This window comes from Bubalus bubalis, chromosome 17 (genome assembly GCF_019923935.1).
Source record: "Bubalus bubalis isolate 160015118507 breed Murrah chromosome 17, NDDB_SH_1, whole genome shotgun sequence".
NCBI lineage: Eukaryota > Metazoa > Chordata > Mammalia > Artiodactyla > Bovidae > Bubalus > Bubalus bubalis.
Genome location: NC_059173.1, coordinates 21,241,640 through 21,259,559, shown reverse-complemented (window position 1 = coordinate 21,259,559; position 17,920 = coordinate 21,241,640). Strand labels below are relative to the sequence as shown.

At 59.6% G+C, this 17,920-nt stretch overlaps 1 protein-coding gene across 17 annotated transcripts in view; it reads left to right on the top strand.

The window, feature by feature from the left end:
• NCOR2 (nuclear receptor corepressor 2) overlaps nt 1-17,920 on the top strand; it is a 238,145-nt gene that overhangs the window by 192,333 nt on the left and 27,892 nt on the right. For 14 of the 17 annotated variants that reach the window (XM_045163104.1, XM_025267798.3, XM_025267796.3 and 11 more), the window contains 8 exons: nt 360-993; nt 8,579-8,699; nt 9,857-10,028; nt 14,407-14,571; nt 15,667-15,806; nt 16,472-16,574; nt 16,779-16,883; nt 17,183-17,286. In XM_045163104.1, coding sequence (XP_045019039.1) covers nt 360-993; nt 8,579-8,699; nt 9,857-10,028; nt 14,407-14,571; nt 15,667-15,806; nt 16,472-16,574; nt 16,779-16,883; nt 17,183-17,286 — 1,544 coding nt within the window. The remainder of the gene's footprint in view (nt 1-359; nt 994-8,578; nt 8,700-9,856; nt 10,029-14,406; nt 14,572-15,666; nt 15,807-16,471; nt 16,575-16,778; nt 16,884-17,182; nt 17,287-17,920) is intronic. The other 3 variants (XM_045163106.1, XM_045163112.1, XM_045163105.1) reach the window with 2 other exon arrangements.

Genomic DNA, 17,920 nt, shown 5'->3' with positions numbered 1-17,920 from the left:
GGAGACCCCAGAATGAAAGCCTGCACCCCTGGCTGCCCCTGGCCTGGCTCCATAGGGTGCTGGCCACCCACCCAGCCACTCCGGGGACCGGAAGTTAACAGGTCCTGGGCTTCTCCAGGGTCAGCAGGTGGAGAGGGCGGCCAGAGGAGGACAGAGGTTTGGGAAGGGCCAGGTGGGCTGCTCAGGCGTGTAGGAGCCTCGGAGCTGTTTGGTGTCCAGGGATGGGACTGCAGCCCCCTGAACGCCTACCCAGAACCAGGCTGCACAGTCAGGGTCATCGGGTGGTGGGCAGGGCCCTGCCTGTCTCGAGCCTGAGCGCCCCCCGGCACCCTCACCCCATCTTTGCTTTCTCCCCGCAGCTGCCGTCAACAACAGCTCCGACACCGAGAGCGTCCCCTCACCCCGCACCGAGGCCGCCAAGGACACGGGGCAGAACGGGCCCAAGCCCCTGCCTGCCCCGGGCACGGATGCACCACCTCCCGAGCCGCCCACCCCGCCGCCCGAGGACACCCCGGCCCCCACCGAGCCCGCCCCGGCCCCCGAAGCCACCGGTCCGCCCACACCCCCACCAGCACCCCAATCGCCCGCCACGCCCCCTCCCGTGGTCCCCAAGGAGGAGAAGGAGGAAGAGGCCACAGCCGCCCCCTCAACCGAGGAGGGGGAAGAACAGAAGCCCCCCGTGGCCCCCGAGCTGGCGGCCGACGTGGGCAAGGCCAAGACGGAGGAGCCGGGCGAGGTGCACCCCGTGGAGCCTGTCAAGAGTGAGTGTGAGGAGGAGGCCGCCGGAGAGGGGCCCGACAAGGTGAAGGCGGGCCCGGAGGCCGCGGTGGAGGCTGCGCCCGAGGGGGCACTCAAGGTGGAGAAGAAGGAGGCCAGCGGCTCTGGGGGCAAAGGCCCGGCAGCCAAGGGCTCAGGCGCCCCCCAGGACAGTGACTCCAGTGCCACCTGCAGCGCGGACGAGGTGGACGAGCCCGAGGGCGGCGACAAGAACAGGTGAGCGCGCTGGCTTTGTCGTCTCGTTCTGTAAGCACTTACTGAGCATCACCCGTGTACCCAGACAACGGCACACGAGGCTGATGCCACGCCTGCCCTTGCAGGGAGAGGGGGCCACCACTAAGTGTTCTCCGTCTGGCATGAATTCCGATGTTGGGACAGGGCAGCATCGATGGGGTGGGTCCCCCATTAGCGGTGGCCTCTGAGCTGAGCCTGGGCGGGGAGAAGTAGGGTGACCGCATGGATTAGCTTCCAGAGCTGCCGCCACCAAGGACCACCCCAGAGTGGCATCGGCAGGGCCTCTGCCCCTAAAGGCTCCTTCCCGCCTCCTCCAGCCTCTGGTGGTGCTGGCCATCCTCAGCTTGTAGATGCGTCACTTTGTGGTCCCATGACATGCTCTCCATGTGTCCCTGTGCCCACATTTCCCTTTTGCCGTAAGGATGTCAGTCCTTGGATGAGGGTCCACCCTCAGGACCTCCTCTTAACTGCATCTCATTTGCAAACAGCCTATTTCCAGAGAAGTTCACATTCACAGGTATTTGGCTCTTAGGACTTGAACAGACTTGGAGAGACAAAGTTTTACCCTCAACACGGTGGAACCAGCAAGTGCAGAGGCCGGAGGTGGGACTGAGCCTGCACGATTCAGCAGACCAGCCCACCTTGCAGGGCCTCCGGGCTGGGTGGGTGGCTGCATTTTGTTCTCAGGACAATGAGACCTCCGCAGCTCGTGCCTGAGACTTGGGGTGCGTCTCAGGCTCTGAAACTTGCCAGCTGTGTGAGGGGGTAGATTTAATGGGGGCCAGAGTGGCAGAGGGATGCACTTTGTGAGGCAGCCTTGGGGATGTCCTGGTGAGGCTGGTGGCGGTGGACATGGGGGCAAGTGGCAGATGCCCGGGATCCTGGCCAGTTCATCTTCTGCCCACTGACGGTCCCCGAGACCCCGGCCAGAGCGGAAGCCAGCAGGCCCCACTCGGGGCCCAATGTGGGCAGCAAAGGGCAGGCCTGCGGAGATCCACGCCCGCTTGCATCTGGGCGGCTTAAGGAATTGTTTTCTAGTGAGGCGGGCCGGTCATTTTTATTTTGACTGAAAACAGTGCAGTCTGTTTTCGCTCCTTTCACGTCTCTCGGAAAAGTTCTGGGCAGCGCGAGAGGGAGGAAAATCTGACTTTCAAATCTGACTGGTTCACTGGGAGCCGTTTCCTCTGCTCCGTGATTCACCTTGGGGCATGCGGAGATGGCAAATTCTAGAACGTTTCATGTGAAAACCGGACTTGGTCAGAGCTCGCTGGGTCCCCACGTGTTCAGTGAGCTACCTCTGGTCCCTGGCAGGACCCTCAGCCCACTTGTATGGCTCTTGGATAAGCAGCAGTCTGGCCAGCAGGTTTCTGGGGGCCCGGAGGTCCTAAGTTTCCTGCCTAGTGGACGCTGCTCGGAAAACAAGAGTTCACGGCGACCTGATCTGCTGGGGAAGGCCCTGGGCCAGAGTCTCACTCTTTGTGCCTGGGTAATGGGGTCAGGGTGGGCGGCTCCCCACCCTACTCCCGCTGGCCACAGAGACAGAGTCATGGAAACACACGTTTCTGCTCTTAGCGGGAAGAGCGTTGAGCTCATGGGACAGCCACGCTGATAAGCGGCCTCCTGGAGTCTGTATTTTGGGTACACATGGCCTGCCTGGGCTGGACAGCTCAGAGGGTTGGCCTGGGTCCCAACAGCTTCCCCCTGGACCTCTCGGGCCAGGCCTGAAGCCCCGCAGCCTACTTTGAGCCTCTCCCCCCACAACCTCAGCCCCACCCAGGGATGTGTCCTTCTCTCCCCCTGCTGGGTCTGGCTCCTGTCCATTCTTCCTGCCTGAGCGTCCAGCCTTCGGTCCCTCGGGACCAGGAGCCCTGGGCTGGGAGTCAGGACACCTGGTTTGTCACACCCTCTGTGACCGAGGCCAGTCCCCCACCCTCAGGGTGAGGTTGGACTTGGGCCAGCCTCCTGACCTCTTCCTGGCTGGCAGTCCGCCACCCCTCCCTCCTGCCCTGGCCGCAGCCGCACAGGGCCAGGCGGGCGCCGGAGGACGCAGGCGAGATGCGTCAGAGTGCGCCCTGGCAGCCAGCACCACCCCCCTCACCGCCCCAGAGAGATCGGTGGGCGACCCCAGGTCCTGGCCTCCTGCCCACAGCCCTGCCTCCCGCCTGGCAGTCTCAGCGCAGTGCACTGGGCAGCCCTGGACAAGACACAAGATGCATTGCGTTCTGGCCCGTGCCCGTACGGCTTTGGGAGAGAAAATCATATCCTGCTTTTTACTCTCCATTGCTTTCTGCCAGACAGCTCCGCCTGGGAGTTTTCTTGGCTAGCGGCCAGAGATAGTGGCTTTGATTGCAGAGCCTTGAGCTTGCCTACCCCCGCCTGTTCTGTTTCCCAGAGACGGTGCTGGGCACTTTCTGGCAGGGCTGGGCCTTCAGAAGTGCCTTGGCCTAGACCTCAGTTTTTTCACCCATAAGATGGGTGTGGGTGTCCCCACTGACAGGCTGCTTGGGAGGATAATGGAGTTCCGAGCCCACAGTAAGATGCTCAATGAAAGGAGTTACTCCCTTCCTTTGGAACTGCTTCAGGAGCCCCCAAAGTTCACTCCACGAGGAGGTTGGAATGTAGTCACTTCCGAGCCCCTGCAATTTCAAAAGAATGTAACAGCAATTTCTCCTTTATTTCTCTATTCCATAAATGATTAACTAGGCACCGGGGTGTGCCAGGTACCATCCTGGGCTCAAGGGGAGCAGCGACAAATGAGGTCCTGGCTCCAGGAAGCTTACATTTCACTGGGAGTGATTAGTACGGAATTGGAACAGCAATGGAATAAAGGGAATGCTCGTGTGATAAGCAGATGAGGGAGAGATTGGTCATGGAGGGAGTGTGAGGGGCAGTCAGGGAGACCTGCCTGAGGAGGTGACATTGAAAGATGATGGAAACACAGAGTATGAGACATGGAGGGAAAGTCTGCAGAGAGAACAGCCAGTGCAAAGATCCTATGGCCTCACAAGCTTGTGTTGGGTAGATGGCAAAGAGGCCTGTGGCAGAGAGCGGAGCGAGTGAGGGAAAGGGGAGAGGGCACGAGAGGAGGTCACAGAGGTGGGCAGGGTCCTGGCTCTACTTGGCCCCACAGGGCCTCGGGGGTTGAAGCGAGGAGTGGGGTTTTATCTTGGGGGCATGGGAAACAAGCATGACCATGCCTTTGTGGATCTTCACAATCCTGCTTTCCCAGCCCCAGCCTGGCAGCCGGGGATTATCCCAGCCCAGCGATAATGAGGAATCTGGGGAGGGGGCTCAGCAGAGAAGGGACGTACTGTTGCAGACCCCGAGTCCCCTGGGGCCCTGCCCCCTCCCCAGCCCTGGTCTTCCGGGGCGGGAAGAAAATCCCAGGGATGAGAAGATACCCAGGCTGCTCAGCACTAGGCGTTGTTGTCATGGCTTCCTGTGCCTTCCTGTGTCCTACCCACAGGACAGTCGCTGGAGGGAGCGACTGTTCTCATACCCATTTTACAGATGAGGAAACTGAGTCAGGCACAGTTGGTCAAGTCATCTGGCCAGTGGTGGGATTTGAACTGAGAGGTGGAGTCTTGAACTTCAGGGTTAGGGGGCAGGGCCCCAGCTGCTCTCAGCCAAGTTGCCGGCTTCCCCTGCCACCCAGCTTCCCCCCAGCCCCCGCCCCTGCCCCTCCCGGCCCAGGTCATGTGCACAGTGCCAGGCTCCGAGAGCCCCTACCCTGCCCCGGTCTCTAGGGAGGAAAATAAACGCCCTGTCTTCCAAGAAAACAAAGGAAAGAGAACAGAGGGAGGGTGATACTGTGAGGAGAGCTCCTGGAGGTGGTGGCTCCTGCTGCTGTGGAGGTGGGATGAGGCAGTTTGGGGGCCACGTGAGCGCCAGGCATCTTCCCGCCCCTCAGGGGTGGTGGGGAGGCTCAGGCCCCTTGGGCTTGTTAAAGATCAGGATCCAGGCCCTTGCTCTTGGATGCTGCCCTCTTCACAGTGAACGGTCAGGCTACTATCATCTTGTCAGCTGTGAAGCACTGTGCCCATGGCTGCAGCCCCCACTGAGCTCTTGCCTCCCTGGGTGGGGTTGGGGGGGCTCAAGAGAGAGGGGTCTGGGCCTCCATGCACACCCCCAGCTGGTGCCTGCTGAGGGCATTTGAGGGTGATCCCTGCTTCCCTCCAATCTGCCTGCCCGCTGCCTGGACAAGGAACCACCAGGAAACCAGGACAGGGCAAGGGCCCTGGTTCGTTGACAATCAAAGTGAGACACAGACACTTGGTTTTTTATTTGTATCATAAAAGCATATTTTGTGTCCATATAAAATTATATTCACATAGATATGAAAGTTTATATTTTAACTTTAAAATTTGCATTTTCAAATATTTTATACAACAGATAATAGTATAGCATTATTACTTTATTGTTCATTGAAACAATATACTTAATATATCAAACCCTTGATTTTGTGGCCAGCAAGGAGTATATTCATTATCTTTTCCTTGTAACAGCTTTCATTTCAGTTCAGTTCGGTCGCTCAGTCGTGTCCGACTCTTTGCAACCCCATGAATTGCAGCACACCAGGCCTCCCTGTCCATCACTAACTCCCGGAGTTCACTCAGACTCACATCCATCGAGTCAGTGATGCCATCCAGCCATCTCATCCTCTGTCGTCCCCTTCTCCTCCTGCCCCCAATCCCTCCCAGCATCAGAGTCTTTTCCAATGAGTCAACTCTTTGCATGAGGTGACCAAAGTACTGGAGTTTCAGCTTTAGCATCATTCCTTCCAAAGAAATCCCAGGGCTGATCTCCTTCAGAATGGACTGGTTGGATCTCCTTGCAGTCCAAGGGACTCTCAAGAGTTCTCCAACACCACAGTTCAAAAGCATCAATTCTTCGGTGCTCAGCTTTCTTCACAGTCCAACTCTCACATCCATACATGACCACTGGAAAAACCATAGCCTTGACCAGACAGAACTTTGTTGGCAAAATAATGTCTCTGCTTTTGAATATGCTATCTAGGTTGGTCATAACTTTCCTTCCAAGGAGTAAGCGTCTTTTAACTTCATGGCTTTACTGAGACATGATTCACAGCCATACAATTCAGCCATTGAAGTGTGATTTATTTTTAGTACATTCACAGTTATGTGATCATCAGCACTGTTTAATTCCAGAATATTGTCAACTACCCCAAGAAGAAACCCCAGGCCATTAGCAGTCAGTCCTTATCCCCCACCCTCCAGCCCCTGGCACCCACTCATCTTCTGTGTCTACGGATTTGCCTCTTGGGGGAATTTCTTGTAACTGGAATCATGCAGTACATGGCCTTTTGCAACCAGCTTCTTGCACTCAGCATCATGTTTGTGAGGTTCATCCAAGTTGTAGCCTGGAGTCATTCTTTTTGGCTGAGTAATATTCCTCTGTGTGGACATACCACATTTTGTTTATCCATGTCACCTGGTTTTGGACGTGGGGCTTGCTTCCACCTTTTGGCTTTTGCAGATAGTGGCTGCTATGATCTTTCGTGAATGGTTGGTGTGTGGGTGTGTGTGTGTCTATTCTCACGAGTGTATGCCCAGCAGTGCAAATGCTGGGCCCTATAGTGACTCTAATGCACTTCCTGAGGAAATGCCAGAGCATTTTCCAGAAGGGCTGCAGTGTATTCACTCTTAAGTTTACAAATACAAGTTGGTTTAAGTGGACAGTGATAATTAGTTGCAAGAGGAGGGGAGCAAGGCTGGGCTAGTGACATTTGGAGCCGAGGGTGAGGGGTATAGGACAAGTGAGAGCATCGGTTCTTAGACCTGGTCAGGGTGCTTTGGCCCAAGGGTAGAGGGCAAAACGAGGCTGGGCTTGGGTCTCCAGGGGCGTGAAGATGGGCAGCCACCAGAGGAGAGGCCTCCGGTGGTCCTGGGAGCCTGAGCAGGATCCAGAGAGGTCGAGAGAGGTGAGGACGGCAGGGAGGGTGAGCTGGTCAGGAGGACGGTGAAGCCCAGCTGAGCATGAAGTCAGTCTGACCTCGGAGCCTGGCGCCACTTGCATGCCGTGGGCAGCCCAGGGGGTGTCGCCGAGACCGTCTCTGCTCAGCTGAGCGTGTGGCAGATGTGGGCAGGGGGTCAGCACCCAAGGGACTGGCTCGTCACGGGTTGCGATCCCGTCACCGCAGGGAGCAGGGGGCCCATCGCCTGCACGTCACACGTCTGTCCTGCACCGCCGGCTGGAAGGCGCGTGATCCACTCTTGGCATCCGGCAGCCAGCTCTGGGTGGTATGAGCTGCACCCTGGCTGTCACAGATCTTCCCTGGAAGGCAGGGGCTGTGCCGACGGTCTGCACGTGGCATCAGCCAGGATAGTCACGGCACACACTAGGGGCTGTGCCCACAGGACCCTCAGGCTTCGCTGACCTGTCTTGTGATTCTCCCTCCTGGCTGAATCCAGCCCACGGCCAGTGCCTTTGTGCGTGCACACTGTTTGATTCCCCTAGGCCTGCTGTGTATTCAGCGAGTGGTGGTCCCAGGTAGGACTCGAGAGCTGGGCAGGAACCCGGCAGCCCCAGTGCAGGGGTGAGGGACTCTAAGGCTGGGGCTCTGAGCTTCTGCCCTCGAGACCTCATGCCAGCTGGTGAACCAGACGGGGCTTGTGGCATGGCACCGGGCCAGGGCTGTCGTGTCCTGGAAATCCCTGAAGACCTCTCAAGGAGGGGACACCGGTGAGCAGCTCTGGAGCCACGCCCCAGGGCAGCCTCTGCCCCAGGCGCCCAAGACACTGCAGTTCTTCCCTGGGGTGACCCCAGCCCTGGCTTCCCACCATGTTTTAGCCCCCTGCCCTTCCTGCCCACCTCCGTACACCCGTGTGCAGACACACACACACACACACACACACACACCGTGCATGCTTAGCAGGTTGCTGCCCTGTTCTGCATGTCAGCAGACAGACGTGACCTTGCTTTAGAGGACAAGCCACCTGCAGGCCCAGCTCAGCCCCACTTACGGCTGCAGGGCGGGCAGTGTACATGCTGACCCCGTGCCCGCAGAGCTTGCACCCGCCTGGTATGCGGGTGAGATTCCGGTTAGCCACGCATTCTGGTTGAGTGGGAGGGCGCCCCAGTCCTCGTCTCCAGTAAGCAGGGCCAACTCAGCACCGTACCCCGGGCCCCTACCCTGGGGCCTGAGCCTCTCATACTTGGGTGATGAGTCATCTCCCTGAATCTCTTAAGCCTCCCAAGCCTTAATTAGGTTGATTCTTGGGTTTCCCAGCAGCTTCCCAAGGGCCAGTCGTGGTAACGGGCCCTGAGTGTGGGCTTCTCTAGGACTTCCCTTGCCCTGGGCCATCTCGGGAGCGTTTGATCCTCTGGGCTGGGGTGGGAGGGGTCTTGGTCCCTTGTGGGGCCTGCATGGAGCAGAGGAGGGAGGGAGGAGCCCCCACCCCGACCCCAGGTCTCCCCGGCACTGGACGTTCGCCTCCCTCTGGTGGTCCCCCCAGCCACATCGTCCAGGCAGGAGCCAGGAGAGCCTGTGAGCCCGTGGGCCTGACATTGGTTTCCCCGTCCCCTCTGCCCTCCCGCCTGCCACCAGGCTCCTGTCACCACGGCCCAGCCTCCTCACCCCGACCAGCGACACCAGGACCAACGCCTCACCCCAGAAGCCACTGGACCTGAAGCAGCTGAAGCAGCGAGCGGCCGCCATCCCCCCAATTGTGAGTCCCAGGCCCGCCTCCCATGACCCAGCACCCCCACCCAGCCAGGACCCACAGAGCCCCCATGACCTTTACTTCCTGTTGGGGAGACAATAAATCAGGCTGATCGCAGGCCAGGGAGGTGGAGGCCCGGCATCTGCAGCTCCCCCTCTTCCCACCACCTCCTGTTTCCTGTAGAAATCCTCATGGAGACAGGCAGGAACAGTACAGGGGCTGAGGGGCCCCCAAAGTACCCGGCCTGCAGGTCTCCTCCCTCTGGCTTCCCAGCCTGGCAGCTCTCACCACGCCACCCCTGCCTGCCGAGGGTTCTCCAGAGCCCCCCAGACCAGGCAGGAAGCCCCCCACTGTCACAACACCTCAGAGAGGAGGGCGGGGCCCCACCAGTTAACTTGAGACCCTCTGCAGGGCTTGGGGGGTTGTCCAGAAAATTCTCCAGGCCAAGCAGGAGGATCCTCAGGTGCCCGTAATTGTAACGGCTCAGTCACTGGTGGCGCTGGTGGTAAAGAGCCCGACTGCCAGTGCAGGAGACGAAAGAGAGGTGGGCTCGATCCCTGGGTTAGGAAGATCCCCTGGAGGAGGGCATGGTAACCCACTCCAGTATTCTTGCCTGGGAAATCCCATGGACAGAGGAGCCTGGCGGGCTACAGTCCATAGGGTGGCCAAGAGTTGGACACGACTGAAGCGACTTAGCACACTCACATAGTCATTGCCCTCTCCCAGGGCGTGAGCCTGGCCTTCCAGTGCACCTGGGGGCTGTGGGCTGAAAGACTCCGAGCTGACCAGGGCTTTTTGAGTGAGGGGCACAAGGAGTGCCAGGCTGTGCTGCCTGCTCCCCACAGCCGGGCACTGTCCCATTTGTCAGCTCGGATCTCTCTGAGACCCCGAGAAATTTGGGGAAGAAGGAAGGGGCTAGGGGCAGGGTAATGAGGGCTCCCCATCCACAGCCAGGCACCCGGGATGGCTGGGCACACCCCCTACACTTTGCACAAAGCCCAACCTCCTGGCCCCTCAAGCTGTGTGCCCTTGGGCGTGTTGCTACCTCTCCTGGGCCTCAGTTTCGAGGCTGGTCACACGCAGGGGGCCTGGAAGGCTTTTCCTAGTCTCTGGAACCTGCAGACAGCCTGTAAAGACACCCCCTCCTCCTCGCTTTCCCCCAGCAGGTCACCAAAGTCCACGAGCCGCCCCGGGAGGAAGCAGCTCCCCCTAAGCCAGCTCCCTCTGCCCCCCCACCATCGCAGCACCTGCAGCCAGAGAGTGACACCCCCCAGCCGCCAAGCAGCAGCCCTCGAGGCAAAAGCAGGAGTCCTGCGCCTCCTGCCGAGAAGGAGGGTAAGTGTGTGTCAGTGGCTGAGGGAGTCAGAGGGAGAGGAGGCTGATGGGCGGGTATAAGGGGCCTTTTGTGTGTGCCGAGCAGCTGTTCCCAACTCCATGGCTGTGGCGGCAGGACAGGCCAAGTTAATGAGTGAAAGGCGTGGGAGTGAGGCAGTAGGGGGTGGTGGGGACTGCAGCAAATTGGAGAACGCACGTTCGTTCTGAAGTGGGCTCACGTTGGCCTCAGCCAAGAGTCACCACGTGGCAATTCAGGCCTGGGGTTGTGGGTTGTTCTTTCAGAGAAGCTAGAAATCCATCTTTTCATGTGAAATCTTAAGAGTTTCTCAACATTGGCAACTTCTCAAAATTTCCACAAGCTCTGTGCGTATATGAAAACACGTCTGTGGCTGTTTCTGGTTCCATGTGATTCAGTCCACACGTGAGCTTCTAGAACCATGAGGCTCAGCGCCAGCTGGCAACAACTCTGGGCCTAGGCAGGAAGCACTGCCCTCTCCAGCTTTCACCCTGACCTTATTCCAGGCCGAGGTCACTGGGTTCACTGGGGAGCCAGTGAGTGATTCCCCGAGCAGCTGTGTTGCAGCAACTGCCCGGGGCATGCTTTACTGTCACCACGTGAAGTTCAAGGTCAGGAGACAGGTGGGGTCTGGTTTCTTGTTCTCTGGATCTTCTATCTCTGCCCCACTCCCCACTGGCCCCAAGAAGTGTCAAGCCTGTATCCCTAAGGGACACCCATCCCAGATCAGCCTGTCACAGCGCAAGCAATGGGGGCTGACCCCTCCCCCCAAAGGCTCCCCCCATGCTGTCCTAGCCCAGTCTCCTGAAGGCTGCTCTAGGGGTCCAAGGGCAGCAGAACCCCAGGCCACCGTCCCTGTCCAACACCGCCAGGGACAGACTCAGGTGGCCAGGGCCATCTGCGCCATCACCTCGAGCAACTTCTGGTACGGCATCTTGCCGTCTCTAGAAAGTCAGGCTGGCCCTTGGCCATGGACCTCCCTGAGGGCGGTGCTGTGTGTCTGAGGACAAAAGCAGGGCTGTCCCTAAAGGAGGCCAGCTCCACATGTCGCATGTGTCTGCCAAACACTCCCCGGCTAATCGGCCCACCCCCCACCTGTCTCCCTGCGGCTACCTTCACCTGCCATAGGAAGTCTCAGATGCCACCCACGCGGACGGGCATGCATCCATCCAGCGTGTGGCCAGGGGATCAGGACATGTGTTGAACACCCACCATCGCCAAGCACTACCCCTGGGGAGTGCAGGTCTGGCAGTGAGCAGGATGAAGTTCCTGCTCCGGCCAGCTGCCCGTTTTGTGAATGAGAGAGTATGTTAAGCAGGGGAACACGCAAGGAAGCAAGATGACCTCAGGGTAGTTCATGGAATGAATGAGACAAAATGGGATGAGTGACAAGGGGCTCAGAGAAGGGGTCTCTGGGACCAGGAGAAGGCAGTGGTGGGAAGATCTGGGGGAAGGGCATTCCAGGTGCCAGGAACAGCATGTGCAAAGGCCCTGGGGTAGGAGCAAGCTTGGTGTGTTGGCAGAGCTGACACAACAAGAGGTCATGGTGGCTGGGGAGAGGGGAGGGGAGGATGGAAGATGGGGACCAGATTGTGTAGGGCCTTGTAGGCTGTGGTGCTGTGGACGTTTGGTCTCGGGTGCAGGAAAAGAAAGCCTTTAACAAGAGGAACTTTCAGGGTGTATGTGTGTGTTGGGGACTGAGGAGAGATCAGGCAGTCCGATTTCTATTTTGAAAAGATCTTTTTCTCTGACTGTTGTTGGGAAGAAAGGGCTACAGGGAGTTGTGGGCAGATGGAGGAGGGCACAGCGCTGTTCCCAGCCAGCAGCGGTGGCAGTCTGGACTATGTGGGTGACCGTGGAGATGGAAGCGGAGTGGGTTGGGGTTTTGTTTCAGAGGCAAAGCCAGTGGAACCCGCTGAGGAACCTGAATGGGGTTGAATGCAGGGTGTCAGCTGCCTCCTGGGACCCTGCCGGTCACCCACGCTGGGCCCGGGACTCCCCATGGTGGGGGTGTGGTTTGCTGGGCAAGAGTGTAGTGTGAGACATGGGGTCTGGTCTGGAAGGACATTCGAGGGCCAGGACACTAGCCCAGGGCGGGGTAGCCGCATGGCAACGTCAGGGGCCCATACAGCCTTGGCCAGCACCAGATCTGAGCCAGGTCGGGCTGCGCTTGGGTGGCTGGACACCGCACAGGGCCAGGCAGAGCCTGCTGGGACTGGTCACAGGCCCTGTCCCGAGAGAAGGTGAGCCACCTCCCCCCTGGTTTCTGAGTCTGGCGTTCGGCCCGTTGGCACGGCGGAGGGCCGCGCCGTTTCCTGGAATCGCTCGGCAGCACCAGAGATGGCGCACCTGGCGTTGGGTATGGTGGGCTGCCCTGCAGCTAGCACCCTTAGGCACATGCGTGAACTTGACACCCAGCTCGACCTCTCTCTGGTCTCTCCTGCCTCCCCTGCCCACTGGCTCCGCCCACCCCTCTGGCTCCCCGGGCCCAGCTGGAGGAACAGGTTGTCTTTCCAGGCTCTCGGCTGCCCGCCCAGCCTGGCCGGGGCCCAAGTTTCCCTTCCAGCACCGGAGGCCTCCTGCCCCCTCCCACCACAGCCAGGGCTGAGCTGGAGAGAGCAGCCCGGGTGCGCACAGGGTCGGATCGCTGGATGAGCGCCATCCGGGGCATCTGGGGATTTTTCTGGGCCTGGTGCAGGCCCTAGAGAGGTGCTCCATTAGAGGAGATTGAGTGTGAGAACCCCTACCTGGGTTACTGCCCGCATGTGTGACCCCCCTCCTGCAGGCTGTCCCCACCAGCAGGCACATAGGTCCAGCAGGAGCTCTGTCTCTCCCAGGAGAGACGGGGAGGGTGTACAGCACGCACAGCCTCTACCCCACCTGCCAGGCCCACAGCGGGCACCTCTCATCGCTGCCAACACACTCCCGCTCACCCGGCTAGGTCTTCAGAACCTCACCCCTTTGTCATCTGGAGGTGGCCCCAGGGAGGACACCTGCTTGCCATTCCCATCCCAGGCCTGGTGTTCCCAAGTTGTTAGCAGCCGGTTACTCCCCGGTCCCCCCACCCCCACCCCCCAGCTCCCAGGGGTCCTCCAGCCTGACACCAAGTCTCAAAGGAGAGGTTTGGTGCTTAGGGCCGATTTCAGCAGCGAGAGGCCACAGGAGAACGCTATGAAGATGGCCTGGCCTTTGGCCGTGTCTGCAGGCAGTCCTCAGGCCTGAGAATCCAGGGTCAGTTGTTGCTCCTCTTCTGGTGCTCAGGGTGTGTTGCGAAGGTTAAGGTCACAGCCTGCAGCCCATCTACCTGGGCTCAGGGCTCCTGCTTGCTGGCTTTGAGCCTTTGACCTGGTGACTTCGCCTCTCCAAGCCTCTGTGTTCTCATCTGCAAAATGGGGATAATCCTCATCAGTTCCCTGAAGGGTGTTAGGAGGATAAATAAGTCAGTCCACACAGTGCCCTTAGTCGGAGCCCTCATGGGAGAGCTGTTCTGTTATCTGCTACTGCAGCAGCCGTGAGGTCAAGGAGTCAATCCTGGTTTGGCCAAAAGATTGCTGCCAACCCTAGATAAGTCCATCAGTGAGTCCGTACTCGGCTCCCATTCCACAATGCCGGGCCTGGGCGCTCTCTTCCTCCCAAGTCTGCGAGGAGGCTCGTTGAGTTCATGCTTTTGAAACACCCGGCCCAGTGCCCGGACGTGGAGCGCGCTAGTACACAGGCTGACGTGCGCGTGCCGTCATCCCAAGCATGTGGGCTCCAGCCGCACCCACCAGAGCACACGTACACAGGTCTCGGCAAACTGTTCGACCACCTTCATCATCTAAAGAGATCAGCAAGCCTCTTCCGGAAAGGGCCAGATAGTAAATATTTCAGGCTTTGTGGGCCAGACAGTCTCTGTCGCAACTCCTCAGCTCTGCCGTAGATGATAAATAAGCAGGTAGATGTGACCACGTTCCGGTACAAGTGTACATGCAGAATCAGGCGGTGGGTGGGCCCCTTGCTGCCAGCTCCGTCCCCTGGTTGGGAGGTTTGTCCAGGCCCCTTGCTCACCTGGGGCCGGGCCAGTGCCTGTGTCTTTTCAGGGCTGAAATCAAGGGTCGCAGAGAGGCCCCCAGCCCACTCCCGAGGCACACTCATGCTCAGGAGGACATTAACAGAGTCAGAGTGGTGCCTGGTCTGCAGACTTGGGGGAGCTCTACCCTAGGAGCCCCCCTCCTCCCCATCACTGTTGGCTGGGACCCTCTTCTGGCCGAGGCCGGCACTGCAGGCCAAGGGGAGGGGGGCTCATTTGAGCAGGGCAGCCAGGGATGGGGGCCTGAGGGCTGGCTGAGCGTGGCTGACTACCTGCCCTGCCTCACCCCTCAGCAGAGAAGCCTGTGTTCTTCCCGGCCTTTGCAGCTGAGGGCCAGAAGCTGCCCGCGGACCCCTCGTGCTGGACGTCAGGCCTGCCCTTCCCCGTGCCCCCTCGCGAGGTGATCAAGGCCTCTCCGCATGCCCCTGACCCCCTGGCCTTCTCCTATGCCCCACCTGGTGAGTAGTTCACCCCAGCTGGCCTCCTCCACAAGTCAGCCAGCGGGCAGTCACTGGGTACCACCAGTCACCCACCAGTCACTCGGCACTGCTTGGAACTGCGTGCAGAAGGCTCTTAGAATCTGACGGGTCCTGATGGGAGGGACGGTCTGGTCAATGAAGGGAAAGGGGGCTCCGTTGAGGTTTGAGGAATCTCCAGCATGACAGCGGAAGCACTGGTACTAGGGAGGTGCTTGAGCTGATGATGAGAGAGGCAGGTTTGGAGTAGGAGTGCTAACTCCCACCAGTGACTTAGAGCTGGAGAATGAGCAGGTCGAGAGAAAGGTGTAAGGAGGGAAGGAGACAGCTTTGGCTTACAAATATAGTCATGCTGGATTTAGATCTTTCTTGAGGTTCCCAGTCCTGCTAAGCCCTACTAGCCATAGAAGGGGCAAGGCTAGAGGTGGATAAGGACTTTAATTAGCAAAGGTCATCCTCAGCAGAGCTGATTCTGCAGGATGAATGAACCAAAAGAGCCAGAAAAACAGGGAAGGGTATGCCAGGCAGTGGGAACAGCATGAGCAAAGGTCCGGAGGCAGGAAAGAGCAGGCAAAGCTTGAGACACTGAATCAGACTGCCATTGTGGAAGCGTGGTGCCCAGTGAGCCTGGGGAGACCACACCCACAAGGTCAGGTGAGCCCGAAAGCTGTGTCACAGGCTAAGATCTTACCCTGAAGGCAGTGGGGAGCCATAGAAGGTTCACAGCAGCGGAGGCGGGGGAAGCAAGTGAACCAGTAGACTTTGAAAATGATCCTTTTGGTTCCTGTGAGGGGAATGAACTATTGGAGGGTAAAGGAGGGATGGGGAGACCAATTAAGGAGTCTAGGGAGAGTGGAGGGACCTGGTCCAGGACCCAGAGGTGGGGTGGGTGGACATAGTGGTGTCTGAACCAAGGATGCAGACAGCTCCTCAGGGCAGAGGTGGGAGAGGAGCAGTAGGGGGCATGTGTGAACAGGCACTTCCCTGGACAGGACAGGGACAGGGTGGGGAGCGGCCCCGGGGGCTGTGTCTCTGACTGCTCTGGAGCCCCATGAAGGACAGACATGTGCCCTGCAGGTCACCCGCTGCCCCTGGGCCTCCACGACAGCGCCCGGCCCGTCCTGCCACGGCCACCCACCATCTCCAACCCACCGCCCCTCATCTCCTCCACCAAGCACCCCAGCGTCCTCGAGAGGCAAATGGGGGCCATCTCCCAGGTGAGGTGGGAGGGCCAGCTCCCCAGAAATACCTGTGCCAGCTGGTGCCCAGAGAATAGCCCCTTCCTCTTTTAAGGGTTTGGCCTTTCCATCTGTACAGTTGGGGGAGGGGTCACTGGGGTGGATGGTGTTTGGGTGGGGGCCAGGCACCCAAGTGGCTGGGTCCAAGCTGGCTGCAGTCTGCCCCAGGCTTCAGGACCTTGGGAGGTCGCCCCATGGGGCATTCAAGAGCAGGGGCACTGCATCCAGACTGTGCGGCCTTTGGCAAGTTACTTGACCTCTCTGCGCCTCCCCGTGAAACGGAAGAGCACGCTCACGAGACACCAGCATGTGCAAAGCCTTGGTCTGCCTGCCCCTTCATCTCCCTGACCTGCCGCTGTATACTGAGGGCAGGGGCAAGGCTTCCTCTTTGCCCAGATGCTCGTGGGCACCATTTCCTTTAAACCAGGTCATGATGGCCACCACACAGGTGAGGGCCCTGAGGCTCAGGAGAGGCAGTGACTTCTCCACAGTCGCTCAGCAGGGCAGCTGGGCCGGGACTTGAGCCCCAGGCCTCCCTGACCCGTGTGTGGTCCCAAGGTTCCCCTCCTCTTGCACTCTCGTGAAAGCGGGTGTCAGGAAGCCCTGGTTGAAGCCTCTGGGACCCATGACCTCTGCCCCCACAGGGTATGTCGGTGCAGCTCCACGTCCCATACTCAGAGCATGCCAAGGCCCCCGTGGGCCCCATCGCCATGGGGCTGCCTCTCGCCATGGACCCCAAGAAGCTGAGTAAGGATCCAGACCCCCAACCTTGACGGCCGGGGCTCGTCTCCCACCCTTTGTGTCAAGGGGTGAGGGAGGGCAATTTGGCCTTTGGGACTCTGGCCTGAGCATGGGGAGGAAGACCCCCAGCCCCTGGGTAGGGCGGGGCGGGGGGCCATGCCTCCGAATCCCTGCCCTGTGGCTCTGCTCACCGCTGTCGCCCATCCCCAGCACCATTCAGCGGAGTGAAGCAGGAGCAGCTGTCCCCACGGGGCCAGGCCGGACCCCCTGAGAGCCTGGGGGTGCCTACAGCCCAGGAGACCTCCGTCCTGAGAGGTGAGGGCGTGGGAGCTGGGCATGAGGCACGGTGTCTTGCCCTCATCCCTGTGGCTGCCCCTCCACCCCAGGGAGGGTCGAGGCAGGAATGGGACCCCTTATCCAAAACCTGGCTGAGAAGTGTCAGCTCCCAGAGGGTTTGGCGGCCTCTCTTCCCAAGTGTCTGCCTCTCCCTTTAGGGGCGGGGGACTCTGCACTGAGACACCGTGAGTGGAGCGGGTGGAGCTTGCAGGTCACCAGGAGCACAGCTGGGGTGGCTCTGGGCCCGGCTCTTAAGCCCTGTGTCTCATGTCTTCCAGGGACGTCTCTGGGCTCGGTTCCAGGCGGAAGCATCACCAAGGGCACCCCCAGCACGCGGGTCCCCTCTGAGAGCCCCATCACGTACCGCGGCTCCATCACCCACGTAGGTGTCCTGGGCCACAGCGTGCGGGACCAGGGTGGGACTCGCAGGCGGCGTTCTGGACGTGGCCCCGATTGTGGACAAAGCGGTGGGCAGCCCACCCATTCCCCCCCCCCGGCATCCCTGAGCAGCCCCTGCCCCAGTGGATGGGGTGGCTTCCTGGGGGTACCCGTCTGTTCTGTGAGCGTTCATCTTCTCTCCTGGGAGCCAGGCATTTAACGTGCTGAGCAAAAACCTCGAGGCCCCCCGAGGACCTGGCAGGGCAACAGAGGGAGGCAGACCGGTGAAAGCTGAGCGGTGATTTCAGACTTTGTCAAACACTGCGATTAACAGCATCCAATGCTGCCGAGGCCACATAGACAGGGGAGCTGGGGGAGACCTCTCAGAGGTGTGAGCCCTTCAGGAACCTCAGGGAACAGCATTCTGGGCCCGGGGAAGAGCACCCCCTCCCATACGTGTCTTAATGATGAAACTTCAGGCTGCAGGCTCTGACAGTGAGGTGTCTTTGCAGCCCAGAGGCCTCAGATCACACCACAGAGGGGGGCCCCTCACACTTCATGTTTCTCTAAGACCTGTTGGTTTTGAAATCACCAGCTTATGAAGGCAGCTGCCAGGTACCTAGGGCCAAAGGCAGGCC